At 40.1% G+C, this 23,478-nt stretch overlaps 1 protein-coding gene across 1 annotated transcript in view; it reads left to right on the plus strand.

Moving 5' to 3' along the window:
* DHRS12 (dehydrogenase/reductase 12) overlaps positions 1-22,595 on the plus strand; it is a 63,076-nt gene extending 40,481 nt beyond the window's left edge. Inside the window, exons 3-10 of the mRNA XM_078657270.1 lie at positions 252-334; positions 5,693-5,785; positions 11,797-11,878; positions 14,120-14,181; positions 14,363-14,467; positions 16,763-16,853; positions 17,227-17,364; positions 21,550-22,595. Coding sequence (XP_078513396.1) covers positions 252-334; positions 5,693-5,785; positions 11,797-11,878; positions 14,120-14,181; positions 14,363-14,467; positions 16,763-16,853; positions 17,227-17,364; positions 21,550-21,677 — 782 coding nt within the window. The 3' untranslated portion in view covers positions 21,678-22,595. The remainder of the gene's footprint in view (positions 1-251; positions 335-5,692; positions 5,786-11,796; positions 11,879-14,119; positions 14,182-14,362; positions 14,468-16,762; positions 16,854-17,226; positions 17,365-21,549) is intronic.
* The last annotated feature ends 883 nt before the right edge of the window (positions 22,596-23,478 follow it).

Consider the following 23,478-nt stretch of genomic DNA (forward strand, 5'->3'; position numbering starts at 1 on the left):
ATTGCGTGGTAATGGTAGGTGTGGTAAAAGTATGCGTTGTAACGTCATACATCCCATTTGAATGAGTACCTGCACTATTTTTCCCCCATTTAAAGCACTGATTACAAACGAATAAAGTATCCTTAAGTGGAAACGTTGTAGACTATCTAGTCGAGGCTAACGTATGTTTTATGTTAAATCTTTGAAAAAGAGATTGCTGGAATTCTAGAATCGAAAATATTGTTTACAATTTACTTTTGTAATTCCACCAGGTGGCACTATTCACTTGGTGTGTCGAAATAAAGAGCGAGCAGAAACGGCTAAAAATGAAATTGTTGAAGAGAGCGGCAACCAGGTGAGTTTTACCGCCGTTTGTCTTTGTGTCGTGGCTTTGCGTCAGCTGTTGTTGTGTGGCAGCATTTGTTTTGACTGTAATTCTTTACAGAAACTTTTTAACACTTTATTTTGTAATCAGTACACGATAAGGCGTGGAAGAATTCATGCGTGAGGGTTCCACAAAGCCATTCTCTATTCTGACCTTTGGCTTCAGTATGTCAAGTCCACACATTATACTTCTTGTCAATCACCACAGATGCCATGGAGTCTTGGTTTCCCACAAGTGCGTCTGTCTGGGGTGTGTGACAAAGTCCCATCTGGGCCGCTGATTAAATATCTGGTGTCATACTTGTTGCGGTTGAATTGTCAACCATTCTGGCATGTTCCACCCGCCCCCCCCATACCTTGTTTAACTTCCCTGAGCAACTCCTACCTTTTTATATACCGAAATGCCCCAGTCCAGTGCTTCCAAAACTTTTTTAGAACCACAACACCATTTTTGAAACTACAAACTTTCGCCATCTACCTAGCGTTAATGGACGGTTTTTTTTTTCTGTATAACTAAAGCATAGTGGTGGTGCAATGACATTTACATACAGCACTATCCATTCTAGTGACCACTAAATTTGAGCAGACCGTTTTACTGGTAACATTATATTGCACTCAAATGATGTGTATGGGTTTCAGCGAATATTTATTTTGTGCATCACGAAGTGTCTCGACCTGTTAAAATCTTTGTTTCCATCACACTTCAGAATTACAAAAAAAAGTGTTCGTTTTTGCTTTGCTAATTGCTGAATGTGTACAGTTCATTTACAGGTATTTACATTGTGTCGTGTTGGTATAAAAAAATAAGATCATGCTGCCATTCCTTTCACCTCCTTGTACCCCATCGAGATTGTCTCACAGTTTACTTTTCTTTCTCCGACTACAAAGTGAGATGGGTTTGTAAACCCCAATCCTCATGTTGAAAATAAATGAGCAGCAATTTGCCAGAAGACATAATCTGACATTTGATCTTTGTCTTTGAAGCACAGCAAATGTGACGAGATAAATACAGATTTTAAAGGCATCTTTATTGCTTGGACTTTCGCGACCAACCAAAAATCAGCTTGCGACCCACTAGTGGGTTGCAAGCCACAGTTTGGGAAACACTGCCCCAGCCCCTATGTTTGGTCCATTCGCCTATTGTCCGTGCATGCAGACTGCCCCATGTCAGCGCTATGTCACTGTTAGCCACAAAAAACAGATTTATAAATGGCTCCTGATATCTGGTGATATCTTGGTCCAGCCATTTGCTAAGCAGCACTGTGGTTCCCTTAAGTCTAGGGGACATTGCAGTAGCGCCGAGGTTTGAATGGGTGTACTGAAATACTGTATATTCTGAAATGCCCAATAGACCTGGTGGACTTTAAAACCTACTTCCTGTCAGCCCAACTGCAGGGTTTGGCTTCTTGGCTTATGGTACTGGATGTGGTCAAGATGGGAGAACTGGGTGAGTCTCATCACAGAGGGATCTTGGTCACGGTGATGCTAAGGGTGCGACTTAAGATGTTACGGCAGTCTGCCCTGCCTGAAGTTGAGCTTTGCTCCTGGAGGGCAGCAGTTAAGAGGACCAGGCAACACTTGCCATACCCGCTGGGTCTGGCTTTGATAGAGCGGGAATCAAAACTGTCTGTGTACAACTGTTATTCTGGGGGAATGATTCTCAGCACTATGGTTTAGAAGGGCGCGGTCTCCTCCAGGGAGAGTTTCTGACATAAGCCACGCTACAGAGACCACTGATTCAGCTGTGAGAATGACCCCTACAGAACTACGCACTCATTACTAACCGCCCACAGAATAAATGTTTTGTTGCCATATTGTGGCTATTCTTGGCAATATTCTGTCTACACCTGGCATGAAAATAAAACTCTAACGTGAGTATTCCTTGAATATCTGAGCATCCTTGGCATGTTGAAGACACTTCTTGGAAAATTATGAAATTCCCTGGCGTAACACTGGCTCATCCTTGAAAATATTAAGGCGCTTGGCATTATAGTGGCTTCTTTGATGCATCATCCCATCCTTCTCAATATTCCAGCCGTTCTTGGAATAATAGAGACCTATTTTTGCCATATAGTGGCCATGCTTGGCAACATTCTGGCTTTGCTTGGCACAACAGTTTCCTGTCCTTAATATATTTTAGAAATGCACAATGACATTCTGGATAGTGGGCCATCCATGACATATATTTTGAGAGTTTTTAACAACATTCTCGTTATCCATGACAGACCAGTTGCTCCTCCCCGTCATATGGTTAGTATTCTTGTAAATATTCTTACTATGCCTCACTAAGTGCTATTCATCCTTAACACGTTGTCAGTGACCTCGCATTAATTGTGGCTTTACTCTTATTCGTTATGACCTAGACCCAGTGGTGTCCTTTCTTGACATTTTGTGGCTATTCTGTATATACAGCTAGCTACCCCAGGCAAAACGGTGATGGCAGTCCGTGCCACATAATTGATATACCCGGTTTGCGATGAATAGTGAGCATGAAAGGCAGTCCGTTCTAGTGTGACATTAATTCATGCGAGTGCTTGATGATCATGTCCAGCTGGTGTTTAGTGACTGAGCATGTTTTTTCCTACAAATAAAAATCTGGTGTTCTTGTGGAAATGGCAATTGCAGGCTTCACTTTGCAGGGTTTGAGTTCATATATCCTAAATGAAAAGTGTGTATTTCACAATAACATGTATTTATTTTTTAGAAACTGGCAATTTGCCAGTTTTGGACTAAATGGTTGTGTTGCAATTCTAAAATCCATTTAAAACTAGACTTGAGCAACAATTCATGTGGAAAAAGGGAGAAAATTTGCGTATTTTGGTGCCTGTGTGCCAAAGGGCCCTTACTTATATGGCTATTAATTCATGATGTGTGCGGAGGCATTTAATCACCTGTATTCATTGGGGCTTTTTATGAGTTCCCCACAGTTGACTGAGCATGTAAGATTGGTGTATCCTGCTAGTTCCTGCGAGCTCTGAATAACATAGCACCAGATTTGCCATATGAACCTGTAAGATTGGTCTAACTCTGCTGTCTATGGACTGCAGTTTTGAGATTTCAACCAGTTTAGTTTCTCCTCATCTTGCCTTTTCCACGTCTACTTTAACATATGACGAAGAATCTAATGTGAAGGAACAGTATGGAAAAATGTAGTGGAAAAGGTATTCTGTATATTTTGAACTGTGAGTAGGCCATTCATTTAGTGGATCGCCCGTTGCATCGGCTCTATCTTTGCAGCAGCTTTGTCCAGTTTAGTTTGTTCCACAATTTGTTACTGGGAGGATTGCTAGATGTGTTTTTACAGGCCCATTATCACTGTCATGCACTGAAGAGCCCATTTTCAGGGGGGTTTGTTGTATTTTTTCCAAATAGTTAAAAGCCAAATGAGCACTAGCATCCCAATCAGTAGCTTCCCATTAGTTTCTATAGCTCCTGGTTCTCCAAAGTCTATCCTGGAGGTCCAGATCCATGCCAGATTTTTAAGATAACTATATTTATCTAAATGGGGATATGCTAAAATCTGGCATGGATCTGCCTTCCAGGACTGAGTTTGGAGAACCCTGCCAGGATAGCTGAACAGTGGCAGCCCGGGACAAGAACGTCTGACCCCAAGCTGCTAAACGTTTGCCATACGCTGCTCAGATTCAGAGTCTGCACTGCATATCAAGTGAGGCGCTTGGGCTCACCCAGCTGCAAAGTGCGCTTTCCGCAGGGTCATGCATGGTCCCTGAAGGGTCACTTGGACTGCCTACTCCCTTTCCTGCAGTAAGTCACATGAGACCCCCTTGAATCCCACAATCATCCGATAGCAACTTTTGGAAGGAACTCGCCTTAGGAGCCTGGCTTTTTCTCCTTTGAACATTACACCATAAAAGGTATATTTTGCTATGTGTGTTAACTGCTAAGAGGCCTTGTTTTTTTTCAAATGGTTTGACATTTGTGAAACCTGCGGCACTAAAAATATCTATTTTTAGAACACTTTTAAATAGGAGAACTCATGATGGTGAGCATGCCGTTTCCAAAAGTCATGTTATTATTACTAAAATAAAATCTTAAAGTATTGCTTTAATCCATTGTCTTTCTCAGAGTGCTTGTGCCATGAAATCTTCAGCTCACTAACACAGCAAGAGTGGTTCTGCCACTTACTAGCTTCAAAAGAGCCTAAAACTTAAATTCAATTTGCATTTGGAGAAGTTGATTGTAGGCAGCTGGCCCCGCTAAACATAATGTGGATGTAAAAGGACATTTACACCTGGAACCCCAAGCACTGGACGTCGGAGATACAGGCACAATGTGCCTTGCACTAATCTAACCCACAGATTCAGAAGGAATAAGTCTTATAAAGGTCAATCTTTGTGAACAAGCTGTCGTGCTGTCACAGAAGTCAGGGTGGAACTTCATAGAAGGCCACACACAGATTGTTTTTAGTCCTGAGGAAGACCCCCCCCCCCCTCCCTAGATGAATTAACTGTCGCAATAGTCCTTGGAGTCGAAACGTCGACGCTAGTTATCAAGTGTGAATGATCACCCGGAACAAAGGAATAATTAGATTAATTTCAAAACTGGGTTGATACATTGACAAAGTACTTCACCTTTTGTGTTTTTTTTTTTATTTAGATTGATGTGTCTTTTGTAGATTGTGTTGTGATATATATATATATATATATATATATATTGTTTTGTATTCACTTCACAGGCTTTATTGTATTTGTTTATCTGTGTCTGCATATATTCTTTGTGAATACATAATTCATATGAATTTCTTATAACTCTAAAAGCATTACATGATTTCTTTTTATTAAATTTGGGTTTGGATGTAACTAAAGTATGAGAAATACTTCATTAAAGGATAGTCCTATCAAGAAGGAGGGGCACTAATTGAATTTAAGTTTTAGGCTCTTTTGAAGCTAGTAAGTGGCAGAACCACTCTTTCCCTTAAAGCACACATCCCCAGGTTCTGCACGTAACTGGGTTACCCCATTGTCTAATATTCACTAACACAGCAAAGCAGATGATAGGGCTTAAACATAAAAGTGTAAGGTTATAGAGTGAACCTAAATGAAATCTAAATAGCTATATGAATCGTGTTCTGCTGTCTACTTTTCAGAATCTCTTCAGAACAATTATTGTGTCTAATCGCAGAATTTTGCAGCCGTCTTTTGATATGCAGAAATTCATCATGGGAACTTAATGCTTGCTACCTGCATTGCATGCAGTGTGTCCTACAGGCAAATCCACATTTCCTTTGATAAGACTTTCTTTTCACTAAATTGATTTACCAAGGTATTTTATTTGTATTGTAAAACAGTTCTTCTTTTTCTTCATGTAGAATGTGTTTGTGCATGTTCTGGACATGTCCAATCCCAAAGGCATCTGGGATTTTTCTGATCATTTCAAGGCTGAGCACAAATTGAATGTCCTGGTAAGTCGCCATGTTGTATGCACGCAATCCCCGCCCCTGTTATATTTTGTTTGCATTTCTAGTGACTGCTATTAGAAGTAGGAAATTAGAAAAATCTTCATCTGCAAACTACGGACCAACTCTTGCATCTTTCCAGATTCTTTTTAAGGAGGGATATAATTAATTTGACACCAAGCAAAGAATGCTTTATAAAGCACTACTTCAGACAAAAGCACTAGGAGGGGTGTTAACATACAGCCTTCTTTTTAAATCGGTATTTTAGGAAATCATCACATGCACAGTCTCCTATAGAAATCTAGACTCTCGCTCCCAGTGTTAAATTATGACCTGCTCTTCAGGGCACACACATCACAGCCCTCACAGGTTCACTTTCTAATGGACGCAGACAACACACAGGAGCACTGCATTGTTCAGGATGTTAAATTCGACCTATGTTCATAAAAGTACTCCCTAAATCCAGTAAAATGTAAATCCAGTATTTGTAAAGCGCACAGCTACCCGTAGGCATCCCGGCGCTGGGGGCCGTCGGGAAGATTAAGCAAGCTATTGCCCACAGTCACCTTGGTGCTGGGCAGACCCCTGGTGCCGGGGATCGAACCATGATCCCCAGCGTCCGGTGTCAGTCTCCCTGGCCGCTGCGCCACACCTGTACTATACACTGATGATAGTGTAGCTGACGAGGGCACTTGTATTGGGGTAATTGGTCTGCTTAAAGGAAAAAAGTTTTAAAATGCTACAAAATGATACTGTGCCTCAACCTTTAGAAATGCCATCTTTTGAAATAAGCCTTTAAACCACTACTGATGAAGTTGAGGATCATGTTTGTCAAACATGCTTCTGACTTCTCAACAGTTCTTCCGGAAATGCAATCTTGAAGGTACATCTTTGGTCATCCAGGACATTAGACTTTGGAAGTTTTTGAACTGTTGCCCTAGAGGGCAACAGTAATTTCACCCAATTTCCACTTCACCTCATCCCGAACAAACATTTAAGAAGTGGACATAAAGAATTCTAAATCCTTTAATACTCTTAGAGTTTTATATCGTGAAAAAAATTGTTTTTAATCATGGCTGGAAATAATACTTCAGTGTGATGAACTGCGTATACAACATATTAGATGTCATTTTGCACATTGTTAAGGAGTTTTTGGCATCTGTCATATGAAATGTGATCTATGATGAAAATAATCAAGGCATCATCTACCTGTTAAGTTCAGCAGCTATCTCTGAAATTGTATCGTTTGTGTACTATTCGCAAAATGCTAAAATTCCATAAGGACACAAAATGTCTATTTCTTTTCTCTGTACTCATCCAAATCAATGTAACCAGTCTTTATCTTCAATAGTGGCAAGATTATGGCCTATCTGCAATTTTTTTTTTCTATAACTTTTCTTTTCTACAAGAAATTTCTCTACATATGTGTGTAGTATGTAAATACTCGCACAGGGCACATGCACTCCTTTTTTAGATCTGTCCCTTTTACAGTCTCACCCTCTGCCATCTCAGAAGACACTGTAAATATTGTGTAAGAACTGCTAAAAAGGAGTCTCTCATGACTGTACAAAACCAAAAGACAGTAATCATCACATGGACTTCCCCAACTCTTACTTAGTTTCCCCAACCCTTAGACTTCTTTGCACTCTTTAACCACTGATGAAGAACAGTTTTAATTTATCCAAACACCCACCCTACACCTGAAATACACCTGTACAGATGTGCAAGCAGCATCACTCTCCCTGTTTGTACCTCAGCCTCTGGCACACCCTGACCTTAAATAGAAGGTGCTATTGTATCGTACTCCGCAACCAAGCCACTACTAAACTGCATATCATCTACTATCCGCACGCTGACCACACATTTTTAGAGCACCTCTCTGAATTCACAACTAATAAAGTGATTGCCTTGGACGCAACAACTTTCACAGAGACTTTCAGCTACATTGGTGAGGTCCAAAGGTTTAAACTGTCACAGCTTTCTTCATTTATAAAAATAACCACATGCACTTGAATTGGATTCCCACCCACTTGAAATGCTCCATTCTAGACCTCTTAATGCTAGAAAATATAAACTCAAAGCTGAGACACTGATCCCTGCTGATTGGTGTTTCTGAACCTTAGGCTAAACAAAAAAGACCTCAAAGTGGATTTGAAACCTTAACAACTTTGATCCTACCTCCTTAACTGTTAATGTAGCCTAATCCTTGGAGACCCTCCGTCCTGTTTAAGAAGTCAACATACACATGAATCTGTACAAAGTCTTTAAAAAGGATATTGAGGAGACCATGGCGACCAAGAACAAGGCCCTTTATGTAGGGTTCATTGACTTGAAAACAGCCTTTGATAGTGTCTCAGGAGAGAAACTTTGGACAAAATCAAGTGACTGGGATATTCCACCCCACTTACTAATGGCAATTGCATCACTGTACTGGGTAAAGATCAAAGTGAGCTCTTGATGGTCCACAACTTCAAAAATGATGACCAATAAAGGCTTAAAGCAGGGATGTACACTGGCCCCACTACTGTTCAATCTTTATCTGGCCGACCTAAAAGAACATTTTTTAAAGGTGAAGTTGTTCCTACCAAAGGGAGCTCGGCTTGGAATCCAGGCACTGTAGTATGCAGATGGTAGGGTGCCCCTTGACTAGATGCAGATAGGTCTACAGAGACTCTTTACCTTACTTGCTACTTATAGTGAAGCCAATAACCTAAAGATCAATGTCGCAAAGATGAAGATTATGATCATCGCTCAAAGAGGAGCGTGGTTTATTCAGGGGAGTGCAATTGAGATTGTGGACTCCTACAAATATTTGGGGGCATGGCTGGAAAGCAGGGGTTGCATTTCTCTTATATTTTTGCTCAATAGGCGATAGCAAATTAATTTACATGGGCCTTCTGCAAACTTCATAAATCAATGGTGAATACAGATTGCTGGCCGCTTTTAAAGATGATAGCAAGCTATTACCAACAACTTCGTATGGGGTACTGATATTTAGACTGATGTTGGCAAACTGGCTGAATAGGGTGCAAGTCACCTGTTACAGAAGAATTTTTGTCCTTCTGGATTGTACCACACATGCTCAGATCTTCCTAGAATTTTGCTTCACTTCGCAGCACCTGATTTTGAATGCAAAATTCCTAGCCTATTGCCTAAAAGCCAAGCAAGCATAGAATGACACTCTAAATCATGTGATATGGAGAGTAATACATTCTCATCACTCAGTATGGCATAGGAATTTGAATACTTCATTTATTGACTTTGAGGCACAAGCTATCTGGGGAAGTAACGTCAAAGCCGCTTCTTAAAACAAGCTACACTAATATCAATGGAACGGAATGTGAGGATAGTGAAGGAAAACGCGCATGGGAGCTAGGCAGCAATGCTTTATGAACAAGGTCTTCTCCCAATCTACCTTTCTCAACCACTTGCAAAGGAAATGAAAAAACAACAGCCGAAATTAAGATTTGGCCTAATCCCCTTAAAAGCTTATCGGTATGGCCAAAGGGAACTCCATGATAAGCGGCGGTGCAGACTCTGTGCCTTCGAGAAATGCTGACTCGGCTCAGAAAATTCTGGTTGCATCCAATATTTTGTGTATTAAATATCAGGACTAGCTATGACACATTCAAGTTTGCTTAAAAGTCGAACCCATGCAACAACCTGCTCGCTTTTTGATATTCCGTAAAGCCACATCGTCACTTCTGCAAACGACCGGGACCTCAACGTAGTAGAGATAATATTAAGTAATAGGCAGGCGGAGGCAAATTTTAGAAAATGGAGAGGGGGGTGTATGCTGCCACGCTATTATTCATTCAGCACTTTATCGGACTGGCATAATAAGCTTCTTATAACATCGAAATAGAAGCCAAATACTGCACTTTGAGTAAATTATAAATCGCCTCCTAAGAGTAGGCAACTTAGAAGCATGCACTTTATTGTTCTTAGTATAGAAAGTACGCCGTAATACATGGCAAAACGTCAAAGTACTCCATTTTAACTAAATAGTTTTTTATAAGCATGTTTTTAACATAGATATTTGTTAATAATAGATATTAATGGATTGACAGACAGATAAGGTTTACATATTGATCTTTTGAGAATTTCCTTTTTTTCCTCTTGTTTTTTTGCCCAATTGTAATGATTTTAATTCATCTCAAAATAAAAGAACTATCTGTATTTAAAAAAATAAAATAACTTGTGGCATAACCGTCCTTCCACAGTGACCTTGAAGAATCAAAGTAAGAAATGCAAATCACTCATCTAAAAGTCCAAATGTACCTTCTTCAGAGATGGTAAGTTGCCCTATTTAAAAGTGGATGTACAAAGCTATTCAGGATAGTAAATACATTCCCAGAACTCTCTTAAGAGGGGAATTAACGAATCCACAAAAAAATGTGAGTTCTTCACTTTCTTTCAGCATAACAAGTAAATTCCTCCTAGCATCCCCCTCTCCCCACACAAGGGTACAGGAAATCTGTGACATCAACCTATCATTTAAAATACTGACTCAATCAGAAATGTTAAACAGTGTCAAGACAAACTCCCCCTTCACTATAACCTCTGCGTTGAACACTCCAGTTGAAACCTTCTATATGAACCTAAATAATACCTCCCTGTTTCTTGGATCGGCCATGGCTTTACTACAGTAGGTCAGACCTCGTATCTATGAGAAAAAATCCGCTAATATACCTGGACAACATTAAAAACGTTTGCCTATTTGTTTAAATTTTTTTTTTTTAAAGTTGCTTGGGCCCTTGTCAGGAGGTACCATCTATTGCCTCTGCCAGCGATGCCAATAACCGTACCAATACAACTACTAACCGTGACAATTCAGACTATTCCAGGTCAGCCAAAGTATAACAATGGCTTGTGCGACAGGCATTAGTCATTGTTAATGTATGTAGAATTCTTAAACAACTGTTGTGCTCATTCCAAAATTAGACCGATATCACCACCATATGGTGAACTGTAATAAGTGCTGGGGCCAACAATTAGGTGCCAAATGAGGCAGGGATAGATGAGGTGTTAAGAGTAGATGTCAGAACCATATCTGGGCATCCCTTTCACTTGACCTTCCACACACCTCGGATGGGATTTGAGGAGGGCGAGGAAGCAGGGAAAATCTGATGTGACTAATTCATCAACATCTCGAGGTTTCAGTAATTTTGAAGTCATTCCACTAGTAGCAATTTATTTCTCACCCACGTAATTCACTTGAAAAGATCAATAGATTTGTTAAAGATGCAATGGCGTAGTCCAGTGTAATGGCAAGTCTTTATTGACTTTAATTTGTTACAACAACTTTATGGAGCTTGCACAAAAACAAGATACTTGAGCCTGGGTTCTGTGTTTTTCTTCAGAAATGTTGACGATTGTTTGTTTCTGGTCCAGGGAGGACCTGGCTTTGCAGTTCAGGCTGGACTATTTCCATGGGGAGCAGGGTCAAGACTGATTTGCATAAGGCTGGCTCCAAACTGGGGTGGCGAAGTGAGCTAAAGAAAAATGTGTTGAACCCAGATCTCTTGACTGGAGGGGATTGTTTGATTTGTTCCACATTCCGTTCATCATTTGTGTATCTTTTTGTTGCAGAAGTGGACACCGGAATCAATACTACTAAGTCAGGAAGCTAGTTGCCCAAACGTGAATGATAATTGGAATGATAATTTTAACTGACTTCCAGTTCCACTAAAAATAATTTGCCTTTATTATTGGAATAGATGTAAAAGGCAGAAGCATCCTCTTTCCTGTTTCAGAAGTATGACATCTACATGCATCTATTTACAATAATTGATTTTCTACCACCCTCAGTTATGAAACTGCATTTCTTTGAGATAGATACTAAACCTGTGATTCTGGTATTTCAACAGGCATAATTTTAAACCCCTTATTGTTTTTCATTTTGATGTGGTTAGAACTGCCACTTTCACCCGCCAGATAAATCTATCTTTTGGCTGTTTTTAAATCTTTATCGCACTGAACCTTCAGTAATAATTGTATATACTTTTATTTGACAGATAAATAATGCTGGCTGCATGGTGAACCAAAGAGAACTAACGGAAGATGGTCTAGAAAAGAATTTTGCTACAAACACATTGGGTAATTAAAGCACATTTATAAAAACTGAAAGTCCCCTGACCGGAGTAAAGTAGCCACTGCGTACACCAGTCATGTGCTGAGATGAATTTCTGTTTCTAATTGGAAAAGTGCTTAATAATAATGTTTCCTGCTGGCGGAATTTAGAAATCCATTACATTCCGAAAATGACATTGTACCATGCATAACGTGGATGTTACTGGCATGGGAGTACTTCTTTGGCAGCTTGCCATTATGTAGGGGAGTCAGGGCTAAACTCTTCAGTAGCCGCTTCATGTTAATTGTGGCTGACAGTGCTTTAAACCCAGTCTCTAAACTCTGGTAGGGCGATTGTGGTTTCGAGAGATAGATCGTCATTTCATTTAATGGATTTTAAACAGATGTGATGAACATTTTCAGCAGAATGGATACTATATTTTGATCTAAATTCTTCAGCAGACATTCCGCCTGTCAGCTGGTTGAATCATGAAAATGTGTCTGTTAATAGACGCTGACTTGAAGTGCGGCAGTTTCATTGTACAGAAATAATAGGATTTTATGAAAGGCTAACACCAGCCTTTCTCCACCTCATATAACATATGCTACTATTACCCAAGTTATTGGTCCTCAGTTTATGAAACTCTGAATGATGGAAGGATGAATTGGCCCTGCCTGTATTCAATCATGTGACATGAATTATCAACAGATCTAAGCAGCGAACATTTAATTAACTTGGTCATCTTGCTGGCATGAAAGGTGCACAGATGCTGATCTGTGGGATTCCTTTCCTGTCTGAGTACTTTCTCCTCTGAACAACTAGTTCAGATTTTGCATGTAGCAAATACTGAATTGTGGTTGACATGTTTTATTAATCTTTGTTTGCATTACTCAAAGATCACGTTGGGAAATGCAACGGATGAAGTGGCAATACGACCATATGGTGCTAAACCGTGTTTATTATTGCATACTAGCCTGCTGCTCTGGGCTTTACCAATTGTTAAATGTTGACACGAGTTGTTGGCATACTCATGACCCTTATAGAGAAAAACAAACAATGGGATGGTGGGATAGAACAGGGCCGGCCTAAGGCATGTGCAAGCTGTGCACCTGCACAGGGCTGCCAAACCCCAGGGGCCGCCACGCCAATATATATATCCTTAGATACATATTTGCGTGGCAGCCCCTGGCAGGGACCTGGCATCCTCGGCCCCCCTACCTACACTCCCTGCTCAGGGCCTCCGTGAGCCTAGAGCCGGCCCTGGATAGAAGAAACTGTAAATCCTACTGTTCATTGCATAAAAGCTGTAAAGTCCATGGTTGGTGCCTGGTCTACCAAGAAGATTAATAAAGAAGATGGAAGGAGCCTCCTCAGTGAAGACAATCGTCATAAAATATGGCCAATTGTCTTAAAAACTCAGTTGCATATTTAGCATCGACTTTTTGTGAGCAGCAACTTATTTTGTGACCCAAACTATGTACTGATTGTTTGGTTCACACAATATGGAATCGTAGTGAGTCAAGGCCACCTTGCCTAATCATTATTGACTGGACAGGTCACAATGTGCGACCCACTTCAATTGACACAATCACAGAGATGGTGAACCCCTTTAATTTATTTTCTGTATTAAAACCTTTTTTGATTTATTGATGTTCGTTTTTTTTTTTAGCAACCAGATTTCCTTAAAGTAGTTTGTGCTGCTTAAATAAAAAATCGATAAACTTCACTGAGTGGCAGCCATCAGAAGTTGTCATAGATTGAGATCCAGTTTAAATGATCTACCACAAATCTGAACAAATCGGATGATTTAATTTCTCACCATTGCGCAAGTCTGAAATGTACCCATATCTGTGTGACATAATCCAGTTCAGACTTATGAAATGCCCTGATGTTACCTATTTCTTTTACAGAATTTCACTGACAGTTACTTCTGTATTACATAAATACTTGAAATACATTAAATAATGCTAGGATGCACACAACAAGTTAGTGCAAAAACACCTTATATGCAAAAACATCTCTTACTTTAACACAAGGTAGATATATAAGTTGTGTTAGTGCTTTGCTTAATTAGTGATAATGTCATTGGTCAAAGAGGTTCTGCATTTGGATGTCCTGTTGTTGAAAAAATAATATTTCTTTTGATGTCCATTACTATGAACCCTATCAAATGCAGATGAATGGATTATATGTATTTTCACCTGTAGGGTGACATCATGTAACCGTTTACATTACTGTGCACAAATACTTCTTTGTCTGTTTTTAAGGAATGTACATTCTTACAACTGCATTAATACCTGTCCTGGAGGAAGCAGAGGATCCACGAGTGGTGAGTGCAGACATCTTTGTAGTGTGCTTCTATGGCTTTGAATCACTGTTTCTGTAGTAGGAATGTGTGGAAAACACTTTCTTGAAGCAAATACTCTGGGTTACGTGGCTGGCAAACACCTGATATTGAATGTCATTAAGTGGCAATCTTACTTATAATTATTTTTTTCAATATGATGCAGGTAAATGTGTCGTCTGGAGGAATGCTGGTTCAAAAATTAGATGTGTCTGACCTACAGTTTGAAAAGAAGGCATTCGAAGGGACCATGGTTTATGCTCAAAACAAGGTTTGTTGAAAAGGTCCATGGAGATTGCAGTGTGCTTATTTGTAAGACCTAAATGTATCTAGAAAGCTTCCTTGTATTTCAAGTGCTGCCAGATTTGCATATATTTGAAAATGTGTCTCTATGTCGCCACCATTTCTTCTGAATCTTCTCAGATGTATGTAGAGTTTTATTCTGAAACAGCTGTTCAGTAGTGTGAGAAGTGGGCCTGGTATATGCTGTCCACTAGTTAAAGTGGGCACCTTGCACCAGTCCAAACAACCGTTATGGGGATTTAAGAGGTCAAAGATAACCTTAGAAAGCTATCCAGGCGGTAGCTGTGAAGAGCCGCCTACAGGCTTAGTCTTGAAGGAATGTTAAGCAGCTTGTTTTACCAGAATGCAACCTTATTGTATTGGTTCAATGAAATAAGAACCACACAGTACTTATAAAAATATGTATTTATTATTATAACACACTCTAAATACCTCACAGTATTTGCTACACGCAGATAAACACAAATTACACAATCCTGTAGCAAAGAAACAATAGTAGCACTAATACACAGTAGGCTCCAGGGGGAGACCAAACCAAATACTAAAATAGTGGTATAAGAACCGCGACTCGAGTCAAGACAGTGTCTAGAGAATGTAGAATCGCTGGAACCCCAAGGAACCACCCAAGGTGCATAAGTAGGGACCCCACGGAGGATGGGTACAGTGTGGGAACATGACCGTGTGCGCCGCACAATTCTAGGGGAGAGTCGCGGTTGCAGTTTTAAAGTAGACTTAGAAGAAACCCAGTGGAAATTAGAAATAAATAAAATACTAGAATTCTCTGGGGGCTCTGAAACTGGTGATAAAGGCTCCGACAAAGTCAAAGATGGAAGTTCAGCATCCAACTTAAGGCCACTCTACCTTGTACCACTGGGTCACAGGCCTCTGTACTCACAATGAGAATGTGTGGCTAATAATAAAGGAAGTAATTTGATGGTGCAGTACAAGCTCATGAGCAGGTGAATTCCAATATGACTCCACCCTTAACCCGGTCATGGAAAAGATCCAGTTGTTGCTTCTCCAGTTCAGTGAAGGGCAGCTTGGCTTCAAACCGTTGAAGATATGTCTTGAACCATCATCCATGCATGACTCTGGTAGCTGTACCTTGTTCTTATCTTTGGATTCAAGTGATTCCACTTCTCTCAAGTCAGCTACACCTCTTTCAGGGTAGAAAAAAGCAGCAGGTCTTCTTCCCTAGACTAAACCTCTTTCCTAGGGGAGGATGGTGGTGGTAGAACAGTAACATAGGCTGTCCTGTTTTGTGATTGTCCTCCTAGGTGGAACCGCAAAGCAGTCAGTGACGTAAGTGATAACAAAAAAGTGGTTCCAACAAGCCAGCACTTATGTATAATAATGTCATCCCTTTTACTTTAAACAATAGATTGACGTCATTAAACCTTGGATTGATTAAGTTTTAGGGTCTCTTGCATGTAGATCACTTTTGATGTTACAAATCGGTTTTTCATAATTGTATGACAGTCAACAGTATGCAGTCTTTTTGTAATAGCAGGATTTGTTTTATATCAATTGATTGTAAAAAGAGGCAAACCAAGATTTTTATTGGTGTAACTGATAAAAACATTCTCTTACTTTTGAACAAAAATACATCTTTTAATGTTCTGTTTAATCATCCTTCTTAGGATAAATAACTGACTTTTTGTCGTAGTTCTTGTGCACAGATTTATTTATTTTAATTTGTATTTGTTATTTATACACATACATACATACAGTGCACAGGGATAACTTTGTATGGGTGACCGTCCTATGTGGTACAAGGTAAGCGGTACATAGTAAATACTTTGGATGGTCCCCTTTTGCTGGTTATACAATAGTGGTAGGTTGGGAGTAGAGTAGGAAGAGAGGAAAATGTGAATAAGTAGAGAGAGAGAGCGAAATTAAATAGCAGATCCAATCGCTTCAGCGAGCACAGTGTCAGAGACGAAACATTTTTATTGTTTGATAGTTCATTCAAATGTTCAGGTTTTTACGGTGGGTCAAAGGTGTCCAAGCACCTGTCCAGTGATTCCCATAGGTTCCTGGAGGTAGTTTTACAGTGTGAGTATTTTATCGCTAGGGAGTCGGCTCCTCTTAGGTAGGTGATCCAGTTCTATAGCAAATGTCTTAGGGCATCAAAAAAAAAATTCTGGAGCTAAAAACGTAACTATTGTTTTCAGAGCTGCCATTTCCTCGCTTTTTAAATAGTACTGATAGAGAATTTCAAGCCTTAAATGAATGACGCCTTTTTTATATATACATTTTTCAGAGACAGCAGATCATTTTAACAGAACAGTGGGCTAAATTGCACAAAGGTATCCACTTTTCTTCGATGCACCCTGGCTGGGCTGATACACCAGGTATTTAAATATTTTAGTATATTCTTGAAGCAAGAAGTGTTTGGTGTTACCTATACATATTGTTATAGTTCACATACAATCTTAAAAATAATCTCCATGCTTGTAATATTTTGTATATGTGTTTTTTACTCTGTTGCGCAAATATTTGAGGCTAGATAGAAGTCTTAACTTGCACTTAATTACACCTATTTATGAACAAACCTTTATAAATATCAACACAAGACATGCAGCACTTTTATAAAATGTCTCAATAAATAAACACATTACTTTTACTCTGAATTATAGTAAACTGATGTATACATCTGAAAAGCGATTCTCTCCCCAATATGAAGTATTTCGAAGATAAACATTAATATTTTGTCATGTTTTTTAGCGGTGAGATTGTCCATGCCAGACTTTCATCAGAAGATGAAGAATAAATTACGTACAGAGGCCCAGGGAGCAGACACTGTGCTATGGTTGGCTGTCTCACCTGCTGCAACAAAGCAGGCCAGCGGACTTTTCTTTCAAGGTGAGTGACCAGCTCTTCTAGAATTTTACTTTGGAATGAAGTAAATATAGATTTGCTAACAAGAGCTGGAATCAGGCTCATGTAGCCACACCAATTACAGCAACTGAAACCAGCTCCTTTAAAACTTGCTGTGTTTACTTGTCGAATACCTCAACATGACACTACCAAATACGTACATGGAACTTCATTATGGTTTCTAGGTGGTTCTGATTTGTACAAATCCTCACATGCACACATTAATGTGGCCTTAAGTTCATTAATACAGATTGTTGTATATGCCAGGTGGTGAATGCAATACATCAATTGATATAATGCCAAGCTACTGACCTTCAGTCCTGATAATGATCCCAAATTCTTAGGGGATCGAAAAGCCTCCGACACACTCTGACCTGTTGAACTATCTATAGAAATACGTTTTTGCTCTGGGTGCAGCAGGGTCTCGCTTTTTTAATAAGTGACCTGAGTGCTGCATATAAATATTGGTCACTGATTTTCTTGCCTGTTTATATGTAAATGTTTATTTTGTCATTCTTCTAACACCTATCCTTTGAAATTACTCTGGCCGGGGTAATTCTCATATTTGGTTATTTGTATTTCTATGTTGTAATAACATTTTCAAAAGATTGTTGGTTACTACCATTCATGGAACTGATTTTTGTATCCATGAGAACATAATAAAATTAACAATGTTAAGGGGCCCTTGTTCCTAGAATCACTTAACCCCTTCGACGCTCATGACGAGCTGGGCTCGTCATGAGGTAGCCTCCTGGCACGCTCATGACGAGCCCAGCTCGTCATGCAAAGTGCGCTTTCGCAAAATCCAGCGTACGGGGGGGGAATCATGCCGCACGCATGCGGTTAAGCACCCTTTGTCCCTTACGATCCTTAGGCTCCCTTGTCTCTAGATCCCTACTATGGGTATAGCCAGGTAATGTGCTGGTGGGTTAGGCACCTTTCTCCTTGGTGAGGTTATTTGAAAAACCATGTCTACAGCTTCTTGCAGGACTCAAGAAGCAATGAGGAGGCTCTGATGTGGTGAGGGATGTTGGTCTGTGCTTTGCTGGAGATACAGGAGAAAGGTGCTGTCTTTGGCTGTGGCTTTGTAGATGCAGAGTATGCATGCCAGTGAAAGTCCAGGGGGGAGGGGGAAAGGGGGAAAGGGGGAGGGGGGAAGGGGGGAAGGGGGAGGGGGGAAGGGGAGGGGGGAGGGGGGAGGGGGGAGGGGAGGGGGAGAGAGAGAGAGAGAGAGAGAGAGAGAGAGAGAGAGAGAGAGAGAGAGAGAGAGAGAGAGAGAGAGAGAGAGAGAGAGAGAGAGAATGAATCTAGGTGTGTCCAGTTTGAACTGGATGCATTTGTGGGTTTTAAGCCAGTGCAGATGTGGGGTGATGTATGTACAGTGAGGTAGGTTGAGGATGAGTTTTTGCAGAAATCACTAAGAAGCTCCTGAACAGCCTTCAAACCATCCATAGTCAAGTCTGCTGGTAAGCCGGGCCAGTATAACAGTTTTCCTGGTGTTCTCTGGTAGCCATTTAAAAATCTTTTGCAGCATCCTAGGGATTTGTAAGCAATTGGAGATCACTTGCTTTATGTGGGCTGTCGTGTTGAGCTTTTCGTCCAAGATTTCTGGTGTGGAGCCGAGGTCAATTGGCCACAAGGCGGATTCCCCAAGGAGAGACTTTCCTTCCATATATCACCACTTCAGTTTTGTACGTGTTGACTTAGAAGCAGTTGGATTTTATCCGTGTAGTTACCACGGTCATGCAGGTGATAAAGTTGTTTTTTCTAGTGGGAGTCTTGTCTAACAAGAGAGGATCGGGTGTCGTCTGCGTAGAAGAGTATGTTGATATTGTGTGATCTAACGAGGTCCGCCAGCAGGCTCATGTTTATGTTGAATAACGTTGGACTGCTTACAAAGCCATCTATGGGTTCAGACTGGCCTCTATTGAATGTGAAGAGGGGGCCTTGAGTCTTTCCTATGTCATAGATCATTGGGCTTTGGCTATATGGGGGGGGCCCTGACAGAGTAGGGGGGCCCTGAGGGATTAGCCCCCCCCCCCCTGTGCTGTAGGTGTTTGTGTTACACCCTTGGCGGAGGAGATCTTCCTACTTCTTGTGCTGGCTGCTGTCGACACCATGTTGGATCATCATTTTCAGTTTTGGTTAGTCTGTTGTGGCACAAACTGACCGTCTGTATATTGAAAAATTCCTAATCCTTACTCTTTCCATCAATGAGTGTTTTGATTTCTCTTCTGCCTCTTCCACCAAATCCCATTGCAGTCTTAGACTGTCCAAAATCTCCAATATGCCAGTGGATGCTTCATTCTTCAATTGTGTCACTCACTCAACTCCATCCCAGGGCCGTAACTACCAGTGGTGCAGCAGGTGCAGAGGCATTGGAGCCCAGAGGACCGAGGGTCCATCTGCATGAAATGCCAGGAAAATGATACACTGCTTCTGTGCTGCATACAGAGTAGGATGCAAACTCCAGTCACTTGAGCGGCCCTGTACATCAAAAATGCTGAATTAAATTCGCCATTTTATCTCGGTTCAGTTTTGTGTACATTTTAGGTGGTGCTTCGTCACCTGAATGACGGCAGGTTGTCTAGATCTCCAGTGACTACACTCAGGTGGTCCCTTTCTCCCCTCTCCTAGAATAACACGAGGGAGGTTAATTTTTATTTGGGATGATTTTTGCAAATATTGAAATGCCATATTTTTGTTTATTAATTGATTAGTGCGTCACGTGTTTCAGAACTAAGCTGGCTCTTGGAGCATTTTTAATGTTCCTGTATGTGCCATGATTTCAAGGGGTAATCATGCTACTTAATAATATTAATGTTTCACACATGCTTCAGATTGGGATACTCGCCAAAGAACTGTCCAAGAAACTTGGCGGGACATTGGTGCTGGTACCATTTTCAAAGTGGGGGTGCCGGAATCAGTGTTACATCTCTGATGTCTTGGGGACTGCAAAGAATCTCCCAAAAAACAAGCGTAGCAAATGAGCCAAGTCCATTCAGGAGCAGAGTGGTATGGGTGTAGAACTGTAGCTTTTGGGGCATTTTGGAGTACAGCGTCGCAAATATATTACTGAAGCATGGTTTAGTTGCGTACTGACATTTACAGAGCGCACATTTTCCATTGAAATAGCAACTAAGTTTTCACTGACTTGCCGTTTCACTGATAAAATTATAGCCTGCACAAACCATACTTGGAAATGGTGTTTCTGCAAATATTTATCGTATCACCAAGAAAAGTGTTTTGCTTTATTTTGAACCTATTCAAATATTTACAAATGTAAAAAAAATGCCCTGTGTGCTTTCCTTATAGCTAAAACTTTTTAAAATATCGGTACAATTCAGTTACATGTGTTTAAACAGTAAATTAACATCTACAGCCTTTCCTTTCACATTCCCTGTACCCCAAGCAATATGATCACATCGTTTGTATAGTTTACTTGACAAAATTCTCTAGCTCTGCAGTCAGAGAAAGAAAAGTAAGTATCAATCTCCATGTTCAATAAATAAGTAGCGGTTTCTAGGAAGACATAGCCTGACATTTGACCTCTGTCTTTGGACACACAATAAATGGGACAAGATAAACAAGTATTTGCAATGCAATAGGTCTCGTTTTTGCGAGAGTTTAAACTATTGGTATTATAAATGACTATGCCTTTTATTTATTTGTTTTGCTAATTAACACAACTAAAAGGCATTGTCATTCAAAGAAGCGGCCGCTATTGTCCCAGGCTGCTCGGAAAGTGAAAGTGAAAGCATGCATGGCTTGCTGAATGTTCCAGGAAAGCATGTGGTGCCTGCAGTAGGAGAAACGCATTAGAGAAAATAGTGCTTACAGAGTGAATAAGACATACTGTGTAACAGAGGGTAAAAGGGCCAGTCCTCATGGGAGGTTACAAATGAAGAGAAGGTGGTACTAAGGAGGGACTAACAAGTCTATTAAGGAAGCCAATGACAAATCTGGGCAGAGAGTGGTCTTGGGTTCTATTCCATACTCCAATGCTGCAGAGCAGCGCATGCGCTGCCCAGGTTCGACCTAAAAACCGTTGCGGGATGAGTGAAGCTCATGTTACTGAAAAGCATGGTTAAGTGTTGAAAATGTTAATGCTTATCGTGGTTTTAGTTTTTCATTGAAATTTTACTGTTTGCTTTTCTTTTGCTTTTTCAGACCGAACACCAGTTTCCACGCATCTGCCATTGGCCAGTACGCACTCTTCGGAGGAAGATGAGGAGAAACTTATGCAAATATTAGAAGAACTTGCACAAAAGTTCAAACCCGGTTCCAGCAAAATGTAATCTAAGCATACAATGATGGAGCTAAATCCCATGATGGTGCACGTGAAACTCGTTGGTTTTAGTGTTTGGAGTTACACAGGCCAGAAAATAACGGAGCTTCTGAACTCTCTTCAGAATTTAACAAAAATTCTAGCAAGATGCCAGAGGAAATAATGATATAGGACTTTGATCAGAACTGTTGCTTTAAAAATACACAAAGCATAAATGTGACCTAATCGCATGAATGGCTTTGCTTCACTGCAGAGGAAGGCAACGTTCTGAAGATTTGTTTAGGAGAGAATCATGTATTCATAAATGTTTACTGTTTTCCAGGATTTTACCTTTCAGAGATGACTAAAACCTGAGGGCCTTTATATTTTTATACAATGAGCTATTTCTTAACAATGTAAATTATCTGCAACTATTAACGTGTTATCGCTGCTCTAACAGTAACTACGTCAGCTTAGGTAGTGACCGTCCCAGCACAGCAGGGACATTGAACAACAGTCAGGTCATTAAAAAGCTTTATTAATCAAATGAGCGCCTGCACATGAATAATGACATAACAGCACAAGATCAACAAGAATTGTCCCCAACCCAGCATGAATTATTACACAAATATCTTCAGTATATTTTGTAAATGCAATAATTTTGTCTCCGAATATGTTTAATCAATTAGTTTTGATGTATGGTAAACTAAGATCTTTCACACAAAGAAAAGCTTGAAATCTCAAGACTCCAAGCCTAATTTTGCCACAAAATTTGTATGCGCTGCCACACGCAGTGATCATGAGGTGACACAATCAACTCTAGAACCTCGGATGTGCTAGTCTTGATGTTGTCTATGAGCACTGCTTAAACAGCTACCAAACATACCTATGATGGAAAGTGGCTAAACCATTGCCAAACAAATTAAATAAAGTTTGTTATATTTGAATCTCTAATAATGTATTTTCTTTCTATTGCGATAGACCAAGTTATGCCAATGAAGTAGTTTAAAAGCGTTGGTTGAAAAATTATTTTACAAGCAGCAAAATTCCTTCTAATCAATGGGGCAAACAGAACAAGGTAATGTTAGAAACAATCTGCTGTCCATTAGGTCTGGATCAGTTGTGATGATTGTCTGAACTATGTATTTATGGTCAGTTTGTGTTTCTACTTTTTTGCACCAACTAGATTGACTAGTATTGGCACAGCCAATAGTTTGGTCCTTTCTTTAGTGTAATTTATAATGTATTTATTTGTTTGCATAAGTTAATTAAAACCATTGCATTACAATAAAACATTAAAAAAGGACATCACAATTCATAGAGGTAAAAAAAAAAAAAATAATAATCTGGGAAAGTGCAATAGTTAAATGTCAGCATTTGACTAGGGGCTTCTTATCACATTTGCAATCAGGCGTCGCCTTTTGCTGGTCCCTAAATGAGAATGTCACCCTACTTTCTTTAGTGTAAGCAGTATTAAACACCACATGTGCTCAAAATCCCACCCTCATGGATTCCACTAGTGTGACAAATATGATGAAAGGTCATTTGGTCAGCTACACACATTTGTTGAATGAGTAATTACTTGGTGCATAAGTATGTTTTGTATCTATATTTGAGAGGTTCGTGTAATTATTAAATTAGTTTTGTAACGCGTGCAGCTACCCAAAAAGGGTTTCCCGGCGCCTAGCACACAAAGTTCCTAGAAAAAGAGCAGTCAAGAACCATTTGCCAATAAAAGAGCCAAGTTTTAAGATTTCTTCGAAAGCTCGGATAAGATGGGTCATTCTTCAAGGACACCGGAAGAGAATTCCAGATTTTGGGGCAAAGACAAG

This window comes from Lissotriton helveticus, chromosome 8 (assembly GCF_964261635.1).
Source record: "Lissotriton helveticus chromosome 8, aLisHel1.1, whole genome shotgun sequence".
Lineage (NCBI taxonomy): Eukaryota > Metazoa > Chordata > Amphibia > Caudata > Salamandridae > Lissotriton > Lissotriton helveticus.